This window comes from Microcaecilia unicolor, chromosome 1 (genome assembly GCF_901765095.1).
Source record: "Microcaecilia unicolor chromosome 1, aMicUni1.1, whole genome shotgun sequence".
Taxonomy (NCBI): domain Eukaryota; kingdom Metazoa; phylum Chordata; class Amphibia; order Gymnophiona; family Siphonopidae; genus Microcaecilia; species Microcaecilia unicolor.
The window spans coordinates 722470052-722494560 of record NC_044031.1 but is presented as its reverse complement, the minus strand read 5'-3'; the positions used below and the strand labels follow the sequence as shown (position 1 = coordinate 722494560).

The 24509-nt window shown below is 43.3% G+C and overlaps 1 protein-coding gene across 1 annotated transcript in view; it reads right to left on the bottom strand.

Annotated features, from left to right (window-relative positions):
• TRPM7 (transient receptor potential cation channel subfamily M member 7) overlaps positions 1-24509 on the bottom strand; it is a 397085-nt gene that overhangs the window by 245925 nt on the left and 126651 nt on the right. The window contains exons 9-11 of the mRNA XM_030189594.1: positions 20430-20553; positions 11194-11266; positions 1904-2004 (exon numbers count right to left, since the gene is read on the bottom strand). Coding sequence (XP_030045454.1) covers positions 1904-2004; positions 11194-11266; positions 20430-20553 — 298 coding nt within the window. The remainder of the gene's footprint in view (positions 1-1903; positions 2005-11193; positions 11267-20429; positions 20554-24509) is intronic.

Below are 24509 nucleotides of genomic sequence, written 5' to 3'. Positions count from 1 at the left end.
GGAATAGCAAATGACCTCATTTATATCCATTTGACTACATTTAAATGCAATTTGCTTTAATCTTTGGTGCAGCTGTTGTTTCAGCCCTCTGAACATTCTAAGCAGATTAACACCAGCACTAGTCCGGCACTAATTGGCTGTAGCACTGTTAGGTTGGATCATCAGCCCATGAGTGCTGTCACTGCTGCAAATAGCACAGGTATGCTTAACACATATTCAAGAGTTGTTAATCACACCTCACTATCTGCAGCCTATTAACAAAAGGTTGTCTTTTCAGTTAATAGTTTACATGTTTTGTATGTTTATTAATTTAGATACCCGAGGCAGGATATTCAGCTGAAACATAGCTGTATTGGGTCACCATAGTTTGTTCAACATCTGGATTGAAATAAAACTATTTTGTTTGGAACACTAGTGGCATCAGTGTCTTCCTCTTGTCACCGCTGTTTTTTTCCTTTTCCAAGGAATAGTAAAGAAGTGCCATACCAAGTGCTCTGCAGGTGATGAAGCCACACAGGGCATAAATATGATGGGGAACAAAAATTGCTCCTAGCCCACCATCTCCTCTCATTGGCAGTGGTGAAGTGGGCAGAGCTTGGTACAGGCCTATAGTAAAGGAGCCACACAATTTCTAAAGTAAAAGCTTGAAATGAGAACGGTGAAAAATAAAGTATTACCCCAAATCACATGACACCTAAGGACAACCCCTAGCACCCACCTGGGGTTAACCCTGTAGCCACCTGGAGGATCTATCCCACCCACTGCCCAAACTCAGTCGTACCTACGCACCTGCTCCTATATTGGTATACCCTCCACCCACTGACTGGGTTCTGCTTGCCTCTGGGTGAGTCTCCCACTCGCAAGTTATTTCCCCAGTGGGTTTCTAAGGACACAGGGGCCACACTCCCAGAGGTCCCACAATCTGAAAACACAAACCACCATGATTCTTCGTCAGTACAGGGCAACAGAGCTACATTAGCAAACTATTAGGTTTATTATCATAAAAAGGTAGAACAGTGAATGGGGAAAAATGTGTAAACAGCAAACAAATAAATAACAGGAATCAACATTAAACTAACTAAACACGGTCTTACTACCTAAGTAGTACCTAGGGAGTTCAGGAAAATTAATTACTCATAGGATTTGAACAGGGTCTCAGTGCAGAGGTCTTCACTCTCCACACTCTCACTCTGACTGGATAAATTTTTCAGCAGCACAACCTAGCTAGATCTTAGGCATCAGGGCCCAGAGCACTAACATTAAGGTTTTTTTCTAGCCAATGGCAATGCAGGTTACTCTCCCCTTGGGGTTTTCCTTTTTTTCCTGTGGGGGAAGGTAAGCTAGAAAGAAAACAGACCTCTGCTACAGCTATACTGCAGAGGACAGACACCACCTGCTGGCCAAACAATGGAAATATATTGAAGGAGGGGGAAAAAAAAAGACATTACAGGTCACAGGCATAAAAAAAAAAAAAAAAGTGTTCCTGTTTCTCCACATCTCCTGCCTTCAGTAGCAGGGTAATAACAACCTCAGTAGTCAAATAATTTTTTAAGATTAAAACTCAGCGATGAATGCTTGCATCTTGAAACACTAACTCCATTATTTGTTTCCTTCAGAAAAAGCAAATTTGGAGTACACAGTATAAGTATGGCCTCTTATATCAACTTGCACCCATGACACCGTACAGAGTTAAACAGAGCTTTTAAATATTAATATTGTTTCACTTAAAGATCTAACGAATACTTGTGGGATAACAAATGCAATAAATAATAAATAAATACACTTCCAACCTTATGCAAAGAAACTGTACATCTCATATGTAAACTATCTAGTGCGCTCTCTTCACTCTTACATGCATTTTTACTTTTGTTTTTACGATTTAAGGTGAAATTCATACACATACCAGCCATTGCTGCCCATAAACAAATACATGGTTCTTCGCAATGTCCACTCTATCCCATGCCAGTGTCAGGACAAGCTGGTCAAATGCAGAGGCATTTGTACCTATTTAAAATATGCAGAAAATGTTTTACATTCTAAACTGTTCAATATGAGAGATATAATTATAAATAAATAAAAGAGTACTATAAACACACATAGGGCATGTATATATAAAACTAACAACGCTAACATACAAAAGTATTTTTGTTTTAATATCAAAATGATTGACACTATTTCTGAACATCTGTGTTTATGTGCAAGCTTTCCTCTGGCCTTCAAAAACAAAAGCCCAATAACAGCATACAATGAATCATTTAACAGCACACTAACATTATTAATGTGTTATTTGCCACAGGGCCCTTGCAAAAAATAGAACATTAAAAGCTGATGTATTCACCTGAGAAAAACTTTACAATATGAAAAAACAAAAGACTATATTGTAGAAATGGTCTACATTTTTGCATGATTTTTTTTATAAACATTAGCATTTTTGTAGTTGAGCACTAACAATATTGATGTTGGGATTTGGTGTGAACACTAGACAGTAGACAGATTTATGTAACAATTTCAAATATACGCCTGTGGCAGGTATGCACAACCAGCCCTGTGGTGTTACAGCACAAATTCCAACAGCAACAAAGAATGCTGTTTGATGAAGTTCAGTTCTAGCAATTCAATGTAGTTATGGTCTCCAGTCTATAACAAAAGTCAATTATTGAATAGTGATTACCTATAATTAATCACAAATGGGTTGTGATCACCTGTCTGTTCACTTTTGTTGGTAGAACAGAATACTGGTTTGTCTGTGTCTGAAACATCTCTTCCTCTTAGGGACATGAACATTTTGGATAGTATTCTACATCTTTCTGTGACAGAAAGAAAGATTCTGAGTGAAAACTTCATGCAGAACATTTTCAGGTGTTTATCCTAAACAATGGTGGAGACATGTGGAAATATGAGTCTGGGATGCCACACCCCTCTGCAAAAGTGTGAGGGCAGTAGAGAACATAGCCAAGGAAACCATCCCGGTAACTCACTCATTTGCTACAATACAAAGAAGAGGCACAAGGCTAGATAGAGTGGAGGAGTGGCCTAGTGGTAAGGGTGGTGGACTTTAGTCCTGGGGAACTGAGGAACTGAGTTCGATTCCCACTTCAGGCACAGGCAGCTCCTTGTGACTCTGGGCAAGTCACTTAACCCTCCATTGCCCCAGGTACAAATATGTACCTGTATACAATATGTAAGCCACATTGAGCCTGCCATTAGTGGGAAAGCACGGGGTACAAATGTAACAAAAATAAAATAAATAGAACATAAGACAACTCAAAATAGCTGGAAAGTAATGAGTACATAAGTAATAAAATTGCAGATCTTAAAGCCCTAATGCTGGAGAACAACTTAGATAGTGTTACTGTTACAAAGCAGTTCACCAGGTCCCATGAATGGGTTATACCATACCCGGCTACGATCTGCTTCAGAGGGATACAGATCAAAAATGGGGAGGGATTGCACTTTATTTCCAAGAATGATAACAAAACAAATGAAATACAGAGGGCATAGAGAAAGGAACAAGCATTCTGGATTGTCTTGTGGAGAGAAAATGGTACGTACATCTACTCAGGTATTGCCTTCAGGCTACTATTAGTTAAACTGAGATCTACGAAGAGATATCCAGAAGTTTGTAATGAAAAGGGGAGGCATTGTTAGATGATTTCAACATCAAATATTGACTGGGGTACCCCCATCTGCAAAATCTGAAATAAAGAGATCTTAGACGATTTTCAAGGAGCTCAAGGCAAATGGTGATGGAACCCATGATGGAAAGGGTGGCACTTGATCTAACACAAACAAATGGATACAGCATGTCCAATATCTGGATTTAAAAGCTAAACCAGTATCTAGACACACCAGGTAACTCAAATTACTGGATTTCAAACATTTCAAGTTTGGTAAAATGAGGCAATAACAGAAGAAAGAGTTGGCAGGGTGGGAGAAAATAAGGAAAGTGGAAGACAGTGGACCAAACTGAAAGGAGCTATAAAATGGCTTCAGATCTATGTTTAAGAAACTAAATAAAAATAAAACCATTACAGTTTTCCAAGGAGGTGTCTCACAAACTAAGAGCTAAAGAGGTCTAGCATTTACAAAACATAAAGCATCACAAACTGAATACAGAAAGGAGTATCAAGTAAAGCTGAAAGAAACAGATATCAGAAAAGCAAAAGCAAAGGCAGAATAAATGGCCATAAATATAGAACAAAGAGACAAGATATTCTCGAGATATATTCAACAATGGAGAAAGGCCAGGGGTGGAACGCTGAAGACTGCTACGGGAAAATTAGGTTCTTACCTTGGTAATTTTCTTTCCTTTAGTCATAGCAGATAAATCCATTACGAGTGGGTTGTGTCCATCAACCAGCAGGGGGAGATAGAGAGCACTGAAAAACCATAGTGCCTCTTGGCCAGCTAGCTCCATCTGCCTCTTCAGTATTTGAAGCTTCCAAAGCAGTGTTACACCGCAAAGCAAAATAACATGAACTTTCCTCACAGCGGATGAACGCCCCAAAACTGGAGCTATAATTCAAAGGAGGGAATAAACTCATCCTCCTGTAACTGAACAGAAATCCTGAAGACTGTTTTCCAACTTCTCCCAATGAGGGAACATATCTATAGGAAAAACTGAACATAAAAGTAACATAAATCACATAATGAACTACTGAGGGTAGGCTCATGGATTCATCTGCTATGACTAAAGGAAAGAAAATTACCAAGGTAAGAACCTAATTTTCCCTTCCTTGTCATCAAGCAGATGAATCCTTTACGAGTGGGATGTATCAAAACAATCCCTAAATAGGGTGAGAACAAGCCACACCACTGTGCCAGCACTTGTGCTCCAAAATGCGCGTCTCTCCTGGCAGCCACATCCAGCCTGTAATGTCGGGCAAACGAGAGCTTAGAAGCCCAAGTAGCTGCACTACATATCTCTTGAAGAGCGAGTGCTCCAGTTTCAGCCCAAGAAGAGGTAATTGCCCTTGTGGAATGTGCCTTAAAGGCTTCAGGCGGAGGCCAGCCAGACAGCAAATATGCTGAAAAGATAGCTTCTTTGAGCCAACAGGCTATAGTGGCCTTAGACGCTGGAGACCCTCTGCGCGGACCTGACAAAAGAACAAAAAGATGGTCAGAGGTCCTGAAGGCATTTGACATGCGCAAATATTGCAACAGAGCCCTTCGCACATCCAGACGGTGCAACTGCCCATAGGCTTCTGGAAACTCCTCTTTAGAAAAGGAGGGCAGGAAAATAGGCTGGTTTAGGTGAAACGCTGAAACCACCTTAGGCATGAAGGAAGGCACCGTACGTACCATTACTCCGGACTCTGAGAATGCAGAAATGGGTCTCGACAGGACAGCGCCTGGAGCTCAGATACCTGTCTCGCCGATGTCACGGCCACCAAAAAGACCGTCTTTAAGGTCACATCCTTCTCCGAAGCTCGCCTAAGCGGCTCAAAGGGTGAACACTGAAGGGCCTTTAAAACTAACCCCAGGTTCCAGGCCAGACACGGAGCCCGCACGGGAGGACGGAGCCGAAGCACCCCTCTAAGAAACCGTGTCACATCCGGGCAAGCAGCCAGAGAGAGGTGAGTGACCTTCCCTCGAAAACATGCTAAGGCTGCCACTTGAACACGCAGGGAATTATAGGCCAAGCCTTTTTGTAAACCATCCTGCAAAAAGTCAAGTATCGGCGAGACAGAAGCCCGCATGGCTGTAATCGCTTTAGAAGCACACCAAGCCTCAAATTGGCGCCAAATCCTGGCATAAGCCACGGAAGTGGAACACTTGCAGGCCTGTAGCAGAGTGGAAATGACTTTACTGGCATATCCCTTGTCTCTCAATTGCGCCCTCTCAATAGCCATGCCGTAAGACCAAAGCGGCAGGCGTCCGCCACGGTCACCGGGCCCTGTGACAACATGTTCGGTACCAGAGGTAACGGCAGGGGATCCTCTCTACCAGCATCCGCCGGAGGTCCGCATACCACGGCCTCCTGGGCCAATCCGTAGCAATGAGAACCACCTCTCCTTGGTGGAGCCGAATCCGCAGGAGTACTCGCCCTATCAAGGGCCACGGAGGGAACACATACAGGAGGCCCTGAGGCCAGAGTTGAGCCAAGGCATCCAACCCTGCTGAGCGAGGATCTCTCTGTCTGCTGTAGAAGCACGGGACTTTGGCATTTGTGCTTGACACCATAAGATCCATTACGGGCTTTCCCCATTTGGCACATATCTGCAGGAATACTTCATCTGCAAGTTCCCACTCCGCTGGGTCGATCTGATTCCTGCTCAAATAATCGGCTTGCACGTTGCTCTGACCTGCAAAAGTAGTAATAGTAGTAGTAGTAGCAGCAATATGAGCTGCTGACAGAAACTGCAAATGAAGCTCGGTTCAGTGGCAAATCTGCGCGGCCTGCGCTGCTAGTGCTATGCACTGAGTGCCTTCTTGGCGATTTATGTAGGCCACTGCTGTCGTGTTGTCTGACAGAACTCTGACAGCCAATCTTTCCGGGGTCAATTGAAAGGCCAGAAGCATGAGCATTGTTAGCGTTGTTGGGATAGAACAACGCTAACAATGCTCATGCGTAATTGTAGTCACTGACTGCAGAACCGGAAGCAGTGGTTGGTTTACAGGGTGTGACGTAAAACGTACACATTTCCCTTCCCGGTAATCGCGAGAGTTAAGCGCAGAAATCAGGAAGGGAGGTGTGGTTGGCTGTCAACGGTAGCGAAGTAGAAAGCATTTCCTGGAAATGTCCACAGTTTCTTGACTGAGTAATATCAGAGGAAGAGAATGATCAACTTATTTTGATTTCACTGAACGTGATACTGCTGTACCAGAATATGTAATCCTCCTTGCTCTCATTTGGCAAAGACCCCCGAAGAAGGCTGATGTAGCCGAAACACGGACCGTGTTGGGTCCTAATAAAGGTTTTCTGGAGCATCTTACCCTTATGCGTGGTGACTAATCTCTTGACATTGGGCCCTCTCTACCCCATTTTTGTTGTGTAACGGCCAGAGCCGCATTCGGCAGGAGGCACGGGGGAAACCGCCCCTATATGAATCAAGGCTTGCAAGGTCTCCTCTACCACCACCCGTTTGGTGGCAGAACCGCATCGGGACTCCACAAACATGTCTCTTATCGGGGCATTGAATTCTATTCTGTAGCCTTCTCTGATCAGGTCCAAGACCCACTGATCTGAGGTAATCTTGGCCCACTCCTCGAGAAAGAGGGAAAGTCGTCCTCCTATCACAGGAATCAAGGTGGGGGCCGGAGCACCATCATCAAGAGGGTCGCCCTTGAACTCCAGGTCTTGAGTCTGCTGCTGCGGAACGTTTGTCCGAGCGAAAGGAGTTCCTCTGCTGAAAACAGGCACACGAAGTGAACCCAGCAGAACGCCCCGGGCAGTACCTTCTAGCTTCACGGAAGCGAGGTCTGTAAGACGAGTGAACCGCCTGACCCTTGGAAGAAGGCCGTGGCCTACCCTCGGGTAAGCGCTGGGGTTTGGCATCCCCCAGGCCTTTCACAATTTTCTCCAATTCCTCACCAAACAGGAGAAGGCCTTGAAAGGGCAACTTCACCAACCTTTGCTTAGAGGCCATGTCAGCTGCCCAATGCCGTAGCCACAGAAGACAGCGAGCCGCCACCGCTACAGCCATCTGTTTAGCCAAAGCTCTGACCAGATCATAAAGGGAGTCAGACAAAAATGACAAGGCCGACTCCATCCATTGTGCCACCTCCGAAAGGGGCTCCTGCTCCATCTCCAGGCTGTTCCACTGCCTGTTGTAACCAAGCGAGGCAGGCTCGGGCAGCGTAGCAGCTGCATGCAGACGCCCGTAAGGATAGGCCTGAAATTTCAAAGGACCGTTTCATAGCTGCCTCCAGGCGACGGTCCTGCATGTCCTTCAGGGCAACTCCTCCTTCCACTGGGAGGGTAGTTTTCTTTGTCACAGCCATGACCAGGGCATCCACTTTAGGCACTGCTAGGCACGCCAAATGCTCATCACTTAGAGGATATAATTGCCCCATAGCCCTGGCAACTTTCAAAGGCCCCCGGGGTCAGCCCATTGAGCCATGATAAGCTCTTGGATGAAATCATGCAAAGGAAAGGCTCGAGCAGGCTTCTTAGTACTTGCCATCCTCGGATTACTGGAGGAGGTATCAGTACTCCCAGGGTCTGCTATAGAGAGGACCTACAAAGCATCAGTAATAAGCCACTCTCTGAAGGGGAATCCACCCTTCTGCACTTGTCTTGCGGCCATCTGTCAGGGGAAAAAGCACCTGACGGTAATCCAAGGCCAGACTCCACTGGAGGGGATACAGAAAACAGGGCCACAGTTGACGCCTGTGGAAGAGCTCTTTTTAACAGGTATGTATTATGCAGCAATAAAACAAATTCAGAGGAAAATGTCTCACCCTGGCCTCCCGGTTCCAGTCCAGGGGAAACAGCTCTTTTATTAGCCTTTACACGAGGTGCCCCTCCAGGCTCAAACCCCTCTGCCTCAGCGGGGGTTGCGCCATGCTGTTCCAAAATGGCGCCCGCTGCCAGCTCCACGGAGCGGGAAGAAACATCGCTCGCCATGCTCGGGCCGGCTCTAAAGTCTGAAAAGCACGCCTTACAGAGCCCCGCTGCAGATTTGCGCTTTCCACAAAGAGAACAGCGCTTAACATTCTCAGCAGCCATCACCAAAAGCGGCGGAAATTCAAAATGGCGGATTCACGCCAAAATCGTCCCAAACGCGGGCCCTACCCGGAGGAGCTACAAAATGTTCTTACCTCACCAGACCGAGTCTCCAAGCTCCGGTCACGCTGCACAATCAGAAGAAAACCTCTTTTCTGGGATCGCAGCACCAAAGCATGACGCGACTTTTTTTTTTTTTTTTTTTTTAACACTGTGAGGAAAGTTTGAGGCAACAGCGAAAGAGGCAAATTTCCAACTCTGGAGGATCAGTAGCGTGGGAAAGGCAGGGAAAGGGTGAACCTATGTGCCTGCATCCACAGCTTGGGCAAAGACAGGGACAGGGCTGGCCTATTTGTCTATTTCCATATCGGGGGCCAGGTAAGGCAGGGAAAGGGCTAACCTATTTGCCTTTAAAGTGGGCACCATCAGCCACAACACCCCTGCTACAACTGGCAAAAGCACAGGAGCCATGCCAGGCAGATTTACTGAAGGAGCTTGAACAAGCTGCAACCACCCTGATGGAGGTAGAGAATACTGAAGAGGCAGATGGAGCAAGCTGGCCATCAGGCACTATGGTTTTTCAGTGCTCTCTATCTCCCCCTGCTGGTTGATGGACACAACCCACTCGTAATGGATTCATCTGCTTGATGACAAGGAAAGAGACATTTATATATCTCTCTGGTATTAACACCCAGGAGGCAAGTCTATTTCAACTGAAAGGAAGCTCTGGACTGAGTGGACATAGGGTGAAGGTGAAAGGGGACAGACTCAGGAATAATCTAAAGACATACTTCTTTCCATAAAGGGTGTTAAATGCTTGGAATTGCCTCCCAGTGAAGGTGGTGGATATGAAGACTGTATCTGAATTCAGGAAAGCATGAGACAAGCATGAATGATTTCTACGGGATTGGAAACTACAGATTATATGGATAGACAGACTGGATAGGCCATATGGTCTTTATATGCCTCCATTTTCTACATTTCTCAGCTGCCTATTAAGATATTTTGTTGTATTGTACTGACATTGTGAGCATCATATCTATGTTATTCGAATGTTCTATTGCACACCAATTAAAGTGTTTCATTTGTATTGTGCTGGCATCATGAGTATCATATCTAAATTATATGAAACTTTTTCTGTGCTATTATTATGGTATATCATTTGTATTCTGCTGACATTTATCATGCATCTTTTTAATGAATGTTCTATGTGCTGTTTCAGTATGTATATTTCAGATACATGTATCATGTCATAGGATTTAACTGGCCTATCTCCAAGTCTACCTTATTGATAATATTTTATGCTTGTGTTTGGTCATTTTACTATTGTTACTAAGGCCGCTGATTAATTGCATGAACTTAACAGATTAATTTTCTTCAGATTAAAAATTTTAATTGTGATTAATCAACAGCCTGGACTAGCAATGTACCTCCCCCCCCCACCCCCATAGTCCTTCAGTCCTCCTTCTCCCTTACCTCGTTCCCCTCTGGCATTTTTTTTTTTACTTTCCTGAGTTGCAGATAGCACCTACAATGCTAAGTGGCTTCAACCACAAGCCCTGAGAGCCTTCCTGTAGCCACATCTCACCTCCTTTGATGTTAATGTTTCCAAGAGGGTGGAACAAGGCTTCAGGAAGGCTCTCTGGGCTGGTGGAGGAAGCCTTCTATCATTGCAGGTACAACCTGCAACACAGAAAAGTTTAAAAATCGGCCAGAGGGGGAAGAGGGAAGGGACAGAGAGAATTGCCAGATCATCTGGAAAAAGGTGGGGGGGGGGGGGCAGAGGAATAGTCCTCAAGATTAATCAGGATTAAAAATTTTAATAATCCAACAGCCCTAATTGTTAAAATGTTAAATCAATCCAAGTTGTTTTATATCAAGCTATACCTGTTGTACACTGCTTTAGGTGAATCTCTTTATAAAGCGGTTAATAAATCCCAATTAATAAACAAAAAATAAACTGCATTGCATCATTTTGCATTGTGGCAGCTTATTAACTTGAATACAATTTTGTGAATACAAAAAAAGATGCCCAATGGTTAGTGCAGTAGACTTTGATTTTGGCAAACTGGGATCGATTCCCACTGCAGCTCCTTGTGACTTTCAGCAATTCACTTAACCCTCCATTGTCCCAGGTACGCACATTTAAAAAAATAAAACTTAGCTTGCAAGCACACTAGGGACAGAGAAAGTACCTGTATATAATGTGTACAACTCTGCATGCGTCTAGTAGTGCTATAGAAATGATTAGTAGTAGTAGTAGTAATGGTAAAATTATTATCCACTAAAGGGTCCTTTTACTAACATGTGCTAACGGATGAAAAGCGCACTAATTGCCGCACAGCCCATTGTATACCTATGGGTTGCATGGTACTTAACACGCACTAATTCATTAGTGTGCACTAAATCAGTTAGCACACCTTAGTAAATCATCAACACAATTATTCTGGTCTAAAATCTCAAAGCAATATAGAGTGGTGTTAGATTGATATTGCCTATAAACTCATCAGAAATTAATTTGTCACCTTTTAGCAGCGCTGTAAGTATTGCAACATCAATGTCTTGGTGCTCTTCTGAGCCAACATGGAACACAGTTACCTGTTTAAAAAAAAAGGAAAGCAAAAAGCAACATTTTTATTTCTACAAGAAAGATGCCCAAGAATAAGGAATCCTATGTCTCCTGAGAAATGCCAAGTACCATGCTGGGTCTAATCAGAAAAATGCACATTATACAGTTGCACTGATAGACCAAGCAGAAAAAAGAAAAGAATTTCAATCAGCTGTATTTCTTAAATGCAATGGTTTTTGTTTTTTTAGTTTTACCTGTAACAGATGTTCCTCTTAGATAGCAGGGTTAATCAATCAGGCACACAAGTGAGTGGTGCCATCTGCCAGTGTCAGGAAAGCTCTCTCACAGATCAGCACAGGCCTTCCCATGCACAACTATCTCCCTCAATCCCTTAGTTGGTTCAAGTTCAATGAGAAGCGCAGTTCTCAGGGAGGTGGTGTGCACCTGCTCAATCCTATGGAAAACACCTGTATACAGGTGAACAATATTGCTTTTTCCATTGACAAGAAGGATTCATGCACTCAACTGACTCCCAAGCTCAAGGCTTCTCAGGGTTACAGGTAATTTCATCACTATGAACAGGCTGCCCATGGACGGATGATGATTCAAGAGTCGCTGAAGTTAGAGAGACAATTTGGACAAGACGGCAAAACACTTCTAAAACATACAGGCCCCAACTGAAGACTAATACAATAATAGTGAAAAGTGAAAGTTATCTAGAAAGGACTATGTAACTGCTTTGAATGTACTGTCCAGAAGAGCAGACTTCAAAAGAGCTACAGTCACAGCAGTGGCTCCGATTTGGTGCGGTTTAACTTTATGAGCTAGAGACGTGCCAGTCTCTTTATAACAAAAATGAATACAGGATGCTAGCCCCTTGGGTAAGGTCTGCTTAGCCAATGGATTGTCAAGTCTGCTGGTTAGGAGATAAACACTACATAGACTTTCTAATGGATTCCATTTACTGTAGGTAGTAAGCGAGAGCCTATTTACAGTCCAGAGTATGAACAGACATCTCACATTTTGCAGGTAAAGGGTTAAACTCAGGAAGCACTGTTTCCTCATTCACATGGAAATGAGTGATTATCATTGCTAGGAATTTAGGACAACCAAGTAGAACTACTCCTTAAAATGAAACTGAGTCTATGGTTCATAGGTGACCAATACCTGAAAGTCATTAATCCTCCTTCTAACTGAATTGACTACAATTAAAAAGAAGAGTACCTTCCAGGTGAGTTGCTGAAGAAAGAGAAATTAGGTCTTGCCTAGTAATTTTCTTTCCAGTAGTCCTTCCCAATATTCCAGGGCCTGTGGGATAGTTGTGTCATCAACCAACAGGAGGCGACACAGAACTGAAAACTGAACTGAGACATTTTTCTTGGTATCCAGTCCAGCATACTGGGTAAGACCAATGGTCCATCCAGCCCAGTATCCTGCTTCCAAGTACCTGGCAGAAGCCCACTCTGCAGCTCCTCAGTACCTCTCCACTCTCATCTCTCCCTACATTCCTCCCCGGGAACTCCGTTCACTGGGTAAATCTCTCTTATCTGCACCCTTCTCCTCCACTGCTAGCTCCAGACTCCGTTCCTTTTATCTTGCTGCACCATATGCCTGGAATAGACTTCCTGAGCCGGTACGTCAAGCTCCATCTCTGGCCGTCTTCAAATCTAAGCTAAAAGCCCACCTTTTTGATGCTGCTTTTAACTCCTAACCCTTATTCACTTGTTCAGAACCCTTATTTTATCATCCTCACTTTAATATTCCCTTATCTCTTGTTTGTCCTAATTAGACTGTAAGCTCTGTCGAGCAGGGACTGTCTCTTCATGTTCAAGTGTACAGTGCTGCGTACGTCTAGTAGCGCTATAGAAATGGTAAGTAGCAGTAGTAGCAGCAACATTCCATGCTATCAATCCTGGGACAAGCAGTGGCTACCATGTCCATCTCAATAACAGACTATGGACATTTCCTCCAGGAACTGGTACAAATCTTTTTTAAACCTAGATATGCTAACTGCCGTTATCACATCCTTCAGCAGAGTTCCAGAGCTTAACTATTCTTTCAGTGAAAAAAAATATTTTCTCCTATTTGCTTTAAAAGTATTTCCATGTACTTTTACTGAGTGTCCCCTGGTCATTCTACTTTTTCAGAGTGAAAGATCAAATTATTTTTAGCTCTTCTACACCACTCAGGATTTTGTAGACCTCAATCATATCCTCACTCAGCCATCTCTTTTCCAGTCCTAACCTTTTTAGCCTTTCCTCGTATGGAAGGAGGTCCATTCCTTTTATCATTTTGGTAACTCTTCTTTGAACCTTTTTCTAATTCTGCTATATCTTTTATGATGTAGCAGAAAAACAACCTTAAACAAGACGCTAACCTAACACTAACTAGACGAGCAAACATGTGTGGACCTCTTGTATCTCTGGACAATTTGTAGAGAACAAGAGATATGAAGGAAGCACCCATGCAAAGTGGCAGTCATTATTTGACCCAATACTGTTTACCAAAAAAAACACAAAAACAGTCTGTCCAATTTGCGAAACTCATTCGTGACTTCCAGATATCTAATAAGGACTCTACACACATTAAGAGGTTTCAAGGAAGCTCCACAGAAATGCCGATACCACTTTCGGAAAAAAGGAAGGAATCATGCACAGGGAGACCTTGCCTCTGAAAGGTGAAAATAGTGACCAAAACGAGAGAGCCTGAAGCTCCATAAACCTAAGTGCTGACACAACAAACACCAAGTGTAAGATCTTTCAAGAAGGCCTTCCGGAGTATCTCAAAAGGAGGCTTCTGAAAAGCCCAAAAGACTAAATTAAAGCTCCACTCTGGACAAGGAAAAGGAGGCTGCATGCGATCTGCTCCCCACAAGAATCAAATGATATCCAGGTGAGTCACAAGGGGCGCCTTTAATAATCAGCCCCTGAAAAAGGCCAAAGCTGCAACCTGAACTTTTAGAGAACCCAATGCCTATCCTTTCTAGAGACCTGCTTGGAGAAATTCTAGGATGTGCGTGATCTGAGCAGAGAAGGGAGATAAAACATCAGACCTCGAACATCCTCCACACCCTTGCATACACCATGGATGTAGAGTGTTTTGGAGCCTGAAGACAAGACGAATCTGTTGAACCAGCTTCGACCATCTGTACTCCATGAGGAAGATCCTCTCCCATGCTGGGTTGAACAGAATGCCCTGATAATCCAACATCTGCAATGGAGTTCGTCTGCGCTTTTCGAAATTGTCCATCACTGCCATGCAGTCTGAACAGGAAGACACACAAGTGAGCCAATCAAGATACAGGTGATTCCCTGGCACCAAAGGAAGACAACCACCACCACGATAACCTTGGTAAACGTTCTCAAAGCCATAGCAAGACCAATGGGCAAAGCCCTGAACTGGAAGTCACGGTCCACAACCACAAAACGTAGAAACCTCTGATGTGGTGGCCATATGGGTATATGCAAGTATGCCTCCCTGAGATCAAGGGTAGTGAGAAATTCTCACGCTTCAACCGAGGCTCTTAGTGTCTCCATGTGAAAGCGAGACACTCGGAGTCAGCAGTTTAAACCTCTGAGGTCCAAGACCGGACAAAAGGTGTCTTCCTTCTTTGGGGCAATAAAATAGACAGAGTATCTGCCTTGTCCCTGTTCAGCCAGAGGAACTGGAGCAATGGCCCAGAGCACCAGCAAGGAATCTACGGTGGCCTGAAACTCAATCACTTTGGTTCCCCTCCAATAAAGAGACTGCAAGGAGAGAGGAGCACCTAAGCAAGAGAACTCTAACTTGTAACCTTCAGTAAGAATATTAAAACCCCACTGGCCTGGTGTGATTTTGGCCCACTCCTTCTGAAACTCCTGAAGACATCCTCCCACCGGAGGGAGAGAAGAATGGACCAACCTCAAATCACTGAAATGCTATGAAGGAATGGGGTGCTTTAACTGACAGAGGAGAACTTTCTGACCATACTAAAGGAAGACTGACATGCCTGAAAGTGGGACTTTCGACCATATTGTTGACGATCAGGCTGGTTTCATCTGCTGTCTGGAACTCGAGAGCCCCATGAAGACAGACGACCGGAGGCTGTTTATTCTCCGGCAACCACTATGGTTTAGTTTCCCCCAGTTCTTTCACCAAGTTACCAAGATCTTCTTCAAATAGCTACTTGCCCTGAAAGGGCAGTTTAACGAGATGTGCTGCCACCAACCGTTTCCTCCACGTCCCATGGGATTCCCAGCTTAAACGCACTGCAACACCCCAACGCTGACCGGTGGGTCACACAGCAGGAGCACCACTTAACTGCCTCCACAGGAGTCACCATTCACCATGAATATCACAAATGCAACACAAAGTGTCCCAAGTGGTGAGTCAGAATCTTTCCCCTGCATCAAGTACAACTTGCAGTCTCTCTAAGTGGCTCTGAGTCAAACTTTAGACGGACTTACCATTGCTGGCAGCTCCCTCCAAGATCAGACTCCACAAGTCTTACCACATATGAGAAAGGCTCAGGACTGATACACTGTCCCACACTCTCCAGCAAACCTCTTTCCTTCTCTCTTCTCTTTTTTTTTTTAAAGGTTGTTGTGCTGGAAAAGAAGAGCTCAACAGGGAACAGGGGAGAGGTAAAGGAAGGGAAGAAGTAAATTCATGGGGCACCAGAGACAGGGATTTGAAGACCTCCAGATTTGACTCTGCAGACTCAAGCCAACCACAAAGTTCAACTAAAGACAAGTTGACCAACTGGACCAAAAGCAAAGCACTCAGAACCAGACACTGAAAAGTGTGTCCATCCACCTGCTGGAAACAGAAAATACTGAGGAGCTGAGCTGGATGCCAAAAGAGAGAGACCTGAAAACTGAGCAGAGACATATCTCTACCTGCTGGCTGATAGACACAACTATTCCACAGGATCTGGAATAGTGGGAAGCTACGTAATAGCATAAGATGCTTCTGTGTTGATGGTTTGACTGAAGAAGCTGACCAAGCCTCGAGGGAGTATCCAACAGCATTTATCCAGATAGAGGAGATATTCATTGGCACTAACCACTAAACTGAAACTGGCTATTGTGTGGGCAATCAAGGGTTGGAGTTGGCACTTAACCAGATAAGTACCAAAACTCAGCCCTTAATCAGTTAAGTTAAATCCGCTAATAGGACCACTGCGAGAGAGTCTATAGGATGCTGCCACTTCCCCTTGAGGATACTCCCTCACAATGTCAAAACCACCTTAAGATCCATAGTCCTGCCCATGGGGGAAGTGACACAGGAGGGGTGTAACCAGGAAAGAAGAACTAGGAAGTATAAAAGCTCAGGGCACAGCTGGGTTAAGGAGACCCAGAGGGAAGCAGCAATGCCCCACTGTATATGCCTGCACAACTTATGTATAAACTACAACTGCTACAGTTAGGTGGGCCAAATTTGATTTACAACCTTGTACTTTCATATCTTTGACCAGGATGGATGCAGGCTGGCCTCGGTGAACTGCTAACAATTTTGCTGGTAACTCTGGGGAGCCAGACCAGAGCCCAGCTGCATATGTAGCGTGTTGAGGCTCTGCAGGGGGACACTCTTGTAAAGGAGGACTTATTTTGTGTTCACTTTTCTTCCCCACCTGCGAGCTGAACAAGACCCCTGACACCTTCAATAAAATATTATTTTGTTCACCTTAACCTGCTGTGTGGTTCTGGTTTATCCTGGCTACAGGGCCCACCCTTGTTCACGTTACCACAACTGCATAAAAAACAGTCCTAGTATTGGGTAGTTTAACTTAACCAGTTAAGGGCTGAATAATGGCACTTTATCTGGTTAAGTACAGGCTGGCTGCACACACCTGGATATTTACCCAGACATTGGGTACACCAGCTCAAAGGCGTGCATAGGTTTTTAAAAAGTGCTTGTTTCACTGTTGATTTTTATCCTTTTCCTTTATATATGTTTATATATATATAAAAAAACTGTGAAATCTTTCAATTAAAAAAGTGCTTTTTTTCAGACAGGACTTTACACAAGGATTTAATAGGATCATTATCCTTAACCCCCCTTTGTTTATATGTGTCTCCAAAATGGAACCAAGTTAAAATTGTGGCCCATTACTCATCTGGCAGCCCTTACACAGGTTTGCAAAATAGGGCTACTACACATGAAGTTACAAAATTGTCACACGTGAAAGTGCTGACACCTCTACCTGGAAGCTGCTGGGTTTATGCCATTCATTTTTCCCATGTTTATATTTGTAAAATGTGGCCATCTCTGGGAAAACTTGACTAAAGTCACAGATCCAAAAGGTTGAGAATGGGCGATTTTCATGTCATGAGTCCATTAGCAGTCTGAAAAAGCTACATGTTTGAATTTCTATAAATGTATTTTATTTTTGCATATAGAAGAATAGGGTTTGGACTGTTCTACTAGAGCAAACAATCTTTAATACAATTCATAAGTACATAAGTATTGCCATACTGGAACAGACCAAAGGTTCATCAAGCTCAACATCCTGTTGCCAACAATGGCCAATCCAGGTCACAAATACCTGGCAAGATCCCAAAAAAATACAAAACACTTTATACTGCTTATCCCAGAAATAGTGGATTTTTCCCAAGTCCAATTTAATAATGGTCTATGGACTTTGCCTTTAGGAAGCTGTCCAAACCTTTTTTAAACTCTACTAAGCTAACCCGCCTTTACCACATTCTCTGGCAACAAATTCCAGAGTTTAATTACATGTTGAGTGAAGAAACATTTTCTCCGATTCATTTTAAATTTACTACATTGTAGCTTCATCGCATGCCCCCTAGTCCTAGTATTTTTGGAAAGCGTAAACAGATGCTTCACATCTACCCGTTCAACTCCACTCATTATTTTATAGACCTCTATCATATCTCCTCCCCTCAGCTGCCTTTTCTCCAAGCCGAAGAGCCCTAGCCACTTAAGCCTTTCCTCATAGGGAAGTCGTCCCATCTCCTTTATCATTTTCGTCGCCCTTCTCTGCACCTTTTCTAATTCCACTATATCTTTTTTGAGATGCGGCAACCAGAATTGAACACAATATTTGAGGTGCGGTCGCACCATGGAGCGATACAAAGGCATTATAACATCCTCATTTTTGTTTTCCATTCCTTTCCTAATAATACCTAACATTCTATTTGCTTTCTTAACCGCAGCAGCACACTGAGCAGAAGGTTTCAAGGTATCATCAACAATGACACCTAGATCCATTTCTTGGTGTGTGACTCCTAACATGGAACCTTGCATGATGTAGCTATAATTCAGGTTCCTCTTTCCCACATGCATCACTTTCCACTTGCTCACATTAAATGTCATCTGCCATTTAGACGCCCAGTCTACCAGTCTCGTAAGGTCCTCTTGGAATTTTTCACAATCCTCCAGCGATTTAACAACTTTGAATAAGTTTGTGTCATCAGCAAATTTAATTACATCACTAGTTACTCCCATCTCTAGGTCATTTATAAATATGTTAAAAAGCAGCGGTCCCAACACAGACCTCTGGGGAACCCCACTAACTACCTTTCTCCATTGAGAATACTGACCATCTAACCCTACTCTCTGTTTTCTATCTTTTAACCAGTTTTTAATCCACAACAGAACACTACCTCCTTTCCCATGACTCTCTAATTTCCTCTGGAGTCTTTCATGAGGTACTTTGTCAAACACCTTCTGAAAATCCAGATACACAATATCAACCGGCTCACCTTTATCCACATGTTTGTTCACTCTTTCAAAGAAATGTAGTAGATTGGTGAGGCAAGATTTCCCTTCACTAAATCCATGTTGACTTTGTCTCATTAATCCATGCTTTTAAATATGCCCTGTAATTTTGTTCTTTATAGTAGTCTCTACCATTTTGCCCGGCACCGATGTCAAAACTCACCGGTCTATAATTTCCAGGATCTCCTCTGGAACCTTTTTTAAAAATCGGAGTTACATTGGCCACCCTCCATTCTTCCTTTACCACACTCGATTTTAAGGATAAATTACATATTACTAATAGCTCCACAAGTTCATTTTTCAGTTCTATCAGTACTCTGGGATGAATACCATCCGGTCCAGGAGATTTGCTACTCCAGTTTGTAGAACTGCCCCATTACATCCTCCAGGTTTACAGAGAATTCATTAAGTTTCTTCGACTCATCAGCTTCGAATAACATTTCTTCTGGCACTGGTATCCCACCCAAATCTTCCTCGGTGAAGACTGAAGCAAAGAATTCATTTAATCTCTCCGCTATGGCTTTGTCTTCCCTGATCACCCCTTTTACCCCTCGGTCATCTAGCGGTCCAACCGATTCTTTTGCCGGCTTCCTGATTTTAATATACCTAAAACATTTTTTTTACTATGTGTTTTTGCCTCCAACGCAATCTTTTTTTCGACTAAACCAGATCCTGCCGTGCCTGCTAGAGGCTATCTGTGAATGCTGTGGTACAAAGTTCAAGTTTTAAAACTAAGGGGAAAAGACTATGGAGATTAGTTGATAAAATTTGCTTTTTTATATTTTTATTCTGCCTATCAGTAACCTACAATTCTTCCTTTAAACTGCAATCTTTAAGTTCCCAAAGCACAAATCCTCTTCTACAGAACTTCTCCGAAAGTTCAGTGGGACCTTTTCCGTTTAAAACCTCTCCCTTTTTTTTTTTTATTCCCCCCTTTATATTAAACTAGGTCCTGCTTGCTTTTCCCTTTCTCTCTCTTTTTATTCCCCCTTAATACTAAACTAGATCCTACAGTGCACTTTTTTTCTTCTTTCTGGTGACTTTTGTCATGTTTTCCCAGAAACTGTTATATAGAGTTGCTTATGCCAGCAGGATATTTTAGAAAATACTTTGCATGGGCAGATTCTTTTCTAGAATATCAAGGGAACAGAGCACACCCTAACCTGGAGTCAATTCTCACCTCTATATTCACAGCTATTCAATATATTTCTTTCAGAAGATGTTATATATGTTACAATTTATAGTAATATGGTACTTTCAATAAACCTTAGAAGAATTCTAATCAAGTTAAAGGCACCCTAAACTTTCCCAAGGGATCCAGTCTTTTCTGTTAGAGAACACATTCTTCTATAAACCTAACATAAAAGTACTGCACGGTATTTGGCACAGGTAATTCTAGTTTTATCTTAAGATAGCCCTTTCATTCTCATCAATGAAAACCTTAGGCTTTCTTTGTTAAAAACTACTTACAAGTTCTTTGCTTTTCATGCATTCCATTAAAGTCTGAAAAAGATGAACTGCCTCAGGCTGGCTAAAGTTGAATGTTTTTTTGATTGTTGAAATGATTTCAGATTCTGCTCCTTCGGGAAGATTTCTGAAACAAAGAAATATAAGATAAGGTTGTAATCCAAAATAAATAAATCTTAGGGAAAAAATTCCATACTTTCAGCTGCAAGGAAGCAACTGTCTATGCCTCCTTTGGATATAATATTGAGGAAGTTGGATTACGTTTACCAAATGTCTAAATTAACAGCAATACAAACTGGTCGGCTGATCATTTTTCATAAGGTTTGAGACACTTACTACAACTGGAAACTTTAAGGGGGAAACATCGGACCGCGAGACACCCTTGAGTGTTTCCCATCTAGGGTTTTATTGGATTTCTTGATGAGCAAAATGACTCCTGGTTTGGATCTCGACTATATTCTTAAGAGGGGGAGGAGGAGGAGGGAGGTTATTGGAAAGGGAGTGGCTATCTTTCTGTATATGTTGGTGACCACTGTTAGCTTTATAATACTACGTGGGCTGTTTATGCTTTTTTATTTGTTTGTATTTGTATATGAATTCCTTATCTTTAATAAAGAAAACTGGGGAGAAAAAAAAGGATTCCATACTTTCTAAACATAATTTTAGAGAAAGCGATGTCACTGAGCTGGATAGCAGGGCACCACTGACCTCAGCGAATAATCAAGCTTAATATTTAGCTCCATCAGCAGAGAGCATAAAAGAATACTCAGTACTCAAAGCGGAGGCGGCGATGGTTGCAAAAGTGAAAACTGAAGATGAAAAAAAACCTAGCTACATGCCTCTGCTGGAATGAGTACAAAGAGCATGGGGGAAAGGCTTAGGATAAGTAGCCTGGCATCTGGTGACTTGAAGGATGAAAGAGCAGGTGAATTCATCCAGCATCAGGAGACACAGAGCATTGTCTCTGAATTTTGGAAGTTTTTCTGAGCTTACTGAGAAGTTTAGAGCCATGTGGGACTATCTAACACCCAAGATTGAGGATATATATGATAAGCTGCACAGAGGGGTATGTGTCGAGACCTGTTATGAGTAACAAGTGGAAACATTAACCATCACGCAAGTGAAACTAGACAGGCATGAGCAAAACTATCAGAAGCTCCTATGTAGCATAAGACACTGAAAACAGAGGCAGAAATAACTTGAGGTTTACAGGCATACCAAAGGTGACAGATGTGCCCATTCTGAACAAGATCTGGTACAGATGGTACTTTCTCTTCTGAATGCATTTCACCCTTGCAAGAAAGGCATATAAGTTAAAGGATGTGATGGAGGCATGGCGTGCTTTCTGGCCTGGCAAGTGATGCTCAGTTACAGTCAACAACTCTGGTGCAGAAGGCAGTGTTTAGTAAATGGTGGAGCGTCCCAGAAAGGAGCAAGGATTTGCAGAGACAGTCCGATTTCCCAACCTTGAATGAAACTAACCAGCTCCTGTGAGGCCAGAATGTGAAATGAACAATTATTTGTTGAGCACTCATGTACAGTGGTGGAAATAAGTATTTGATCCCTTGCTGATTTTGTAAGTTTGCCCACTGACAAAGACATGAGCAGCCCATAATTGAAGGGTAGGTTATTGGTAACAGTGAGAGATAGCACATCACAAATTAAATCCGGAAAATCACATTGTGGAAAGTATATGAATTTATTTGCATTCTGCAGAGGGAAATAAGTATTTGATCCCCCACCAACCAGTAAGAGATCTGGTCCCTACAGACCAGGTAGATGCTCCAAATCAACTCGTTACCTGCATGACAGACAGCTGTCGGCAATGGTCACCTGTATGAAAGACACCTGTCCACAGACTCAGTGAATCAGTCAGACTCTAACCTCTACAAAATGGCCAAGAGCAAGGAGCTGTCTAAGGATGTCAGGGACAAGATCATACACCTGCACAAGGCTGGAATGGGCTACAAAACCATCAGTAAGACGCTGGGCGAGAAGGAGACAACTGTTGGTGCCATAGTAAGAAAATGGAAGAAGTACAAAATGACTGTCAATCGACAAAGATCTGGGGCTCCACGCAAAATCTCACCTCGTGGGGTATCCTTGATCATGAGGAAGGTTAGAAATCAGCCTACAACTACAAGGGGGGAACTTGTCAATGATCTCAAGGCAGCTGGGACCACTGTCACCACGAAAACCATTGGTAACACATTACGACATAACGGATTGCAATCCTGCAGTGCCCGCAAGGTCCCCCTGCTCCGGAAGGCACATGTGACGGCCCGTCTGAAGTTTGCCAGTGAACACCTGGATGATGCCGAGAGTGATTGGGAGAAGGTGCTGTGGTCAGATGAGACAAAAATTGAGCTCTTTGGCATGAACTCAACTCGCCGTGTTTGGAGGAAGAGAAATGCTGCCTATGACCCAAAGAACACCGTCCCCACTGTCAAGCATGGAGGTGGAAATGTTATGTTTTGGGGGTGTTTCTCTGCTAAGGGCACAGGACTACTTCACCGCATCAATGGGAGAATGGATGGGGCCATGTACCGTACAATTCTGAGTGACAACCTCCTTCCCTCCGCCAGGGCCTTAAAAATGGGTCGTGGCTGGGTCTTCCAGCACGACAATGACCCAAAACATACAGCCAAGGCAACAAAGGAGTGGCTCAGGAAGAAGCACATTAGGGTCATGGAGTGGCCTAGCCAGTCACCAGACCTTAATCCCATTGAAAACTTATGGAGGGAGCTGAAGCTGCGAGTTGCCAAGCGACAGCCCAGAACTCTTAATGATTTAGAGATGATCTGCAAAGAGGAGTGGACCAAAATTCCTCCTGACATGTGTGCAATCCTCATCATCAACTACAGAAGACGTCTGACCGCTGTGCTTGCCAACAAGGGTTTTGCCACCAAGTATTAGGTCTTGTTTGCCAGAGGGATTAAATACTTATTTCCCTCTGCAGAATGCAAATAAATTCATATACTTTCCACAATGTGATTTTCCGGATTTAATTTGTGATGTGCTATCTCTCACTGTTACCAATAACCTACCCTTCAATTATGGGCTGCTCATGTCTTTGTCAGTGGGCACACTTACAAAATCAGCAAGGGATCAAATACTTATTTCCACCACTGTATAGGGCTGCAAGAGGGCATCAAGACTTTTGGCCTAATATTACTGGGCCCTAGAAGCACACTTGTGGAGTTTCATTGGGTTTGTGAACATGCTAATGGGTACAGCTGCATTTATGCTTGGGAAGGGGATAGGAAGAGGGACAAAGTTAATATGGAATTAGAGGTGTTGCTACTTCAATACTTTGCCCTTGGGAGCGAGTTCTGTGGAGGCTGGTTTGATTTGGGAGGGGGGGCGGAGAGGAGAATAGGGGTGATAAGGGTGGGGGGTATATCACTGCAAGCGGGAGTGAGATGGATATTACAAATGTCTACTAGATGCATGGAGGCCTGAGAGAGGAGTTAAGCAGTAGGGGTGAGAAGTTTGAAGTCGAGTATGATTATATAGGTTTTATTAAATGTTAGAGAATTCCATCCCCCTGCCCCACCTCCCAAACAAATGCAGCCTTCTATTTAGGGAGGCTGCTCCTCAGTGTGTGAAGGTTCTCTGCATAAAAGACACATCTAAGAGAAGAACACTTGCTGCCCATTAGAGAGTAGTACCCCACGGCAGTGGCAGCCTCATGGTTCTGGCTGTAAATCAAGTGCTGGGGGGTTACATTTTTTTCATAGATTCCTAGGGTTAGAAATCTTGAATGTGAGCAGGGATTGACAGGGGAAAATGGTGTGTGTCAATGTGACCCTGGAGAGCGTGCGATATGTTTGTGAAAATGTATGAACCTAACACAGAACAGATACCTTTTCTGAAATTGGTAAAGATTGATTTGGCTGCATCTGCCAATGGCATGATAATATTGGAAAGGGATTTCAACATGTAGATAGACTTTCAAGGACTCATCAGCTCAGAGTTGGGGCAGACACCCCTACTGGACCAAAATATTCAAGATTGCAGGGTTATTAGACATAGGGAGAGAGCAGAACCCTAGTCCTGGGGACATTCCTTAGATTGTGATCC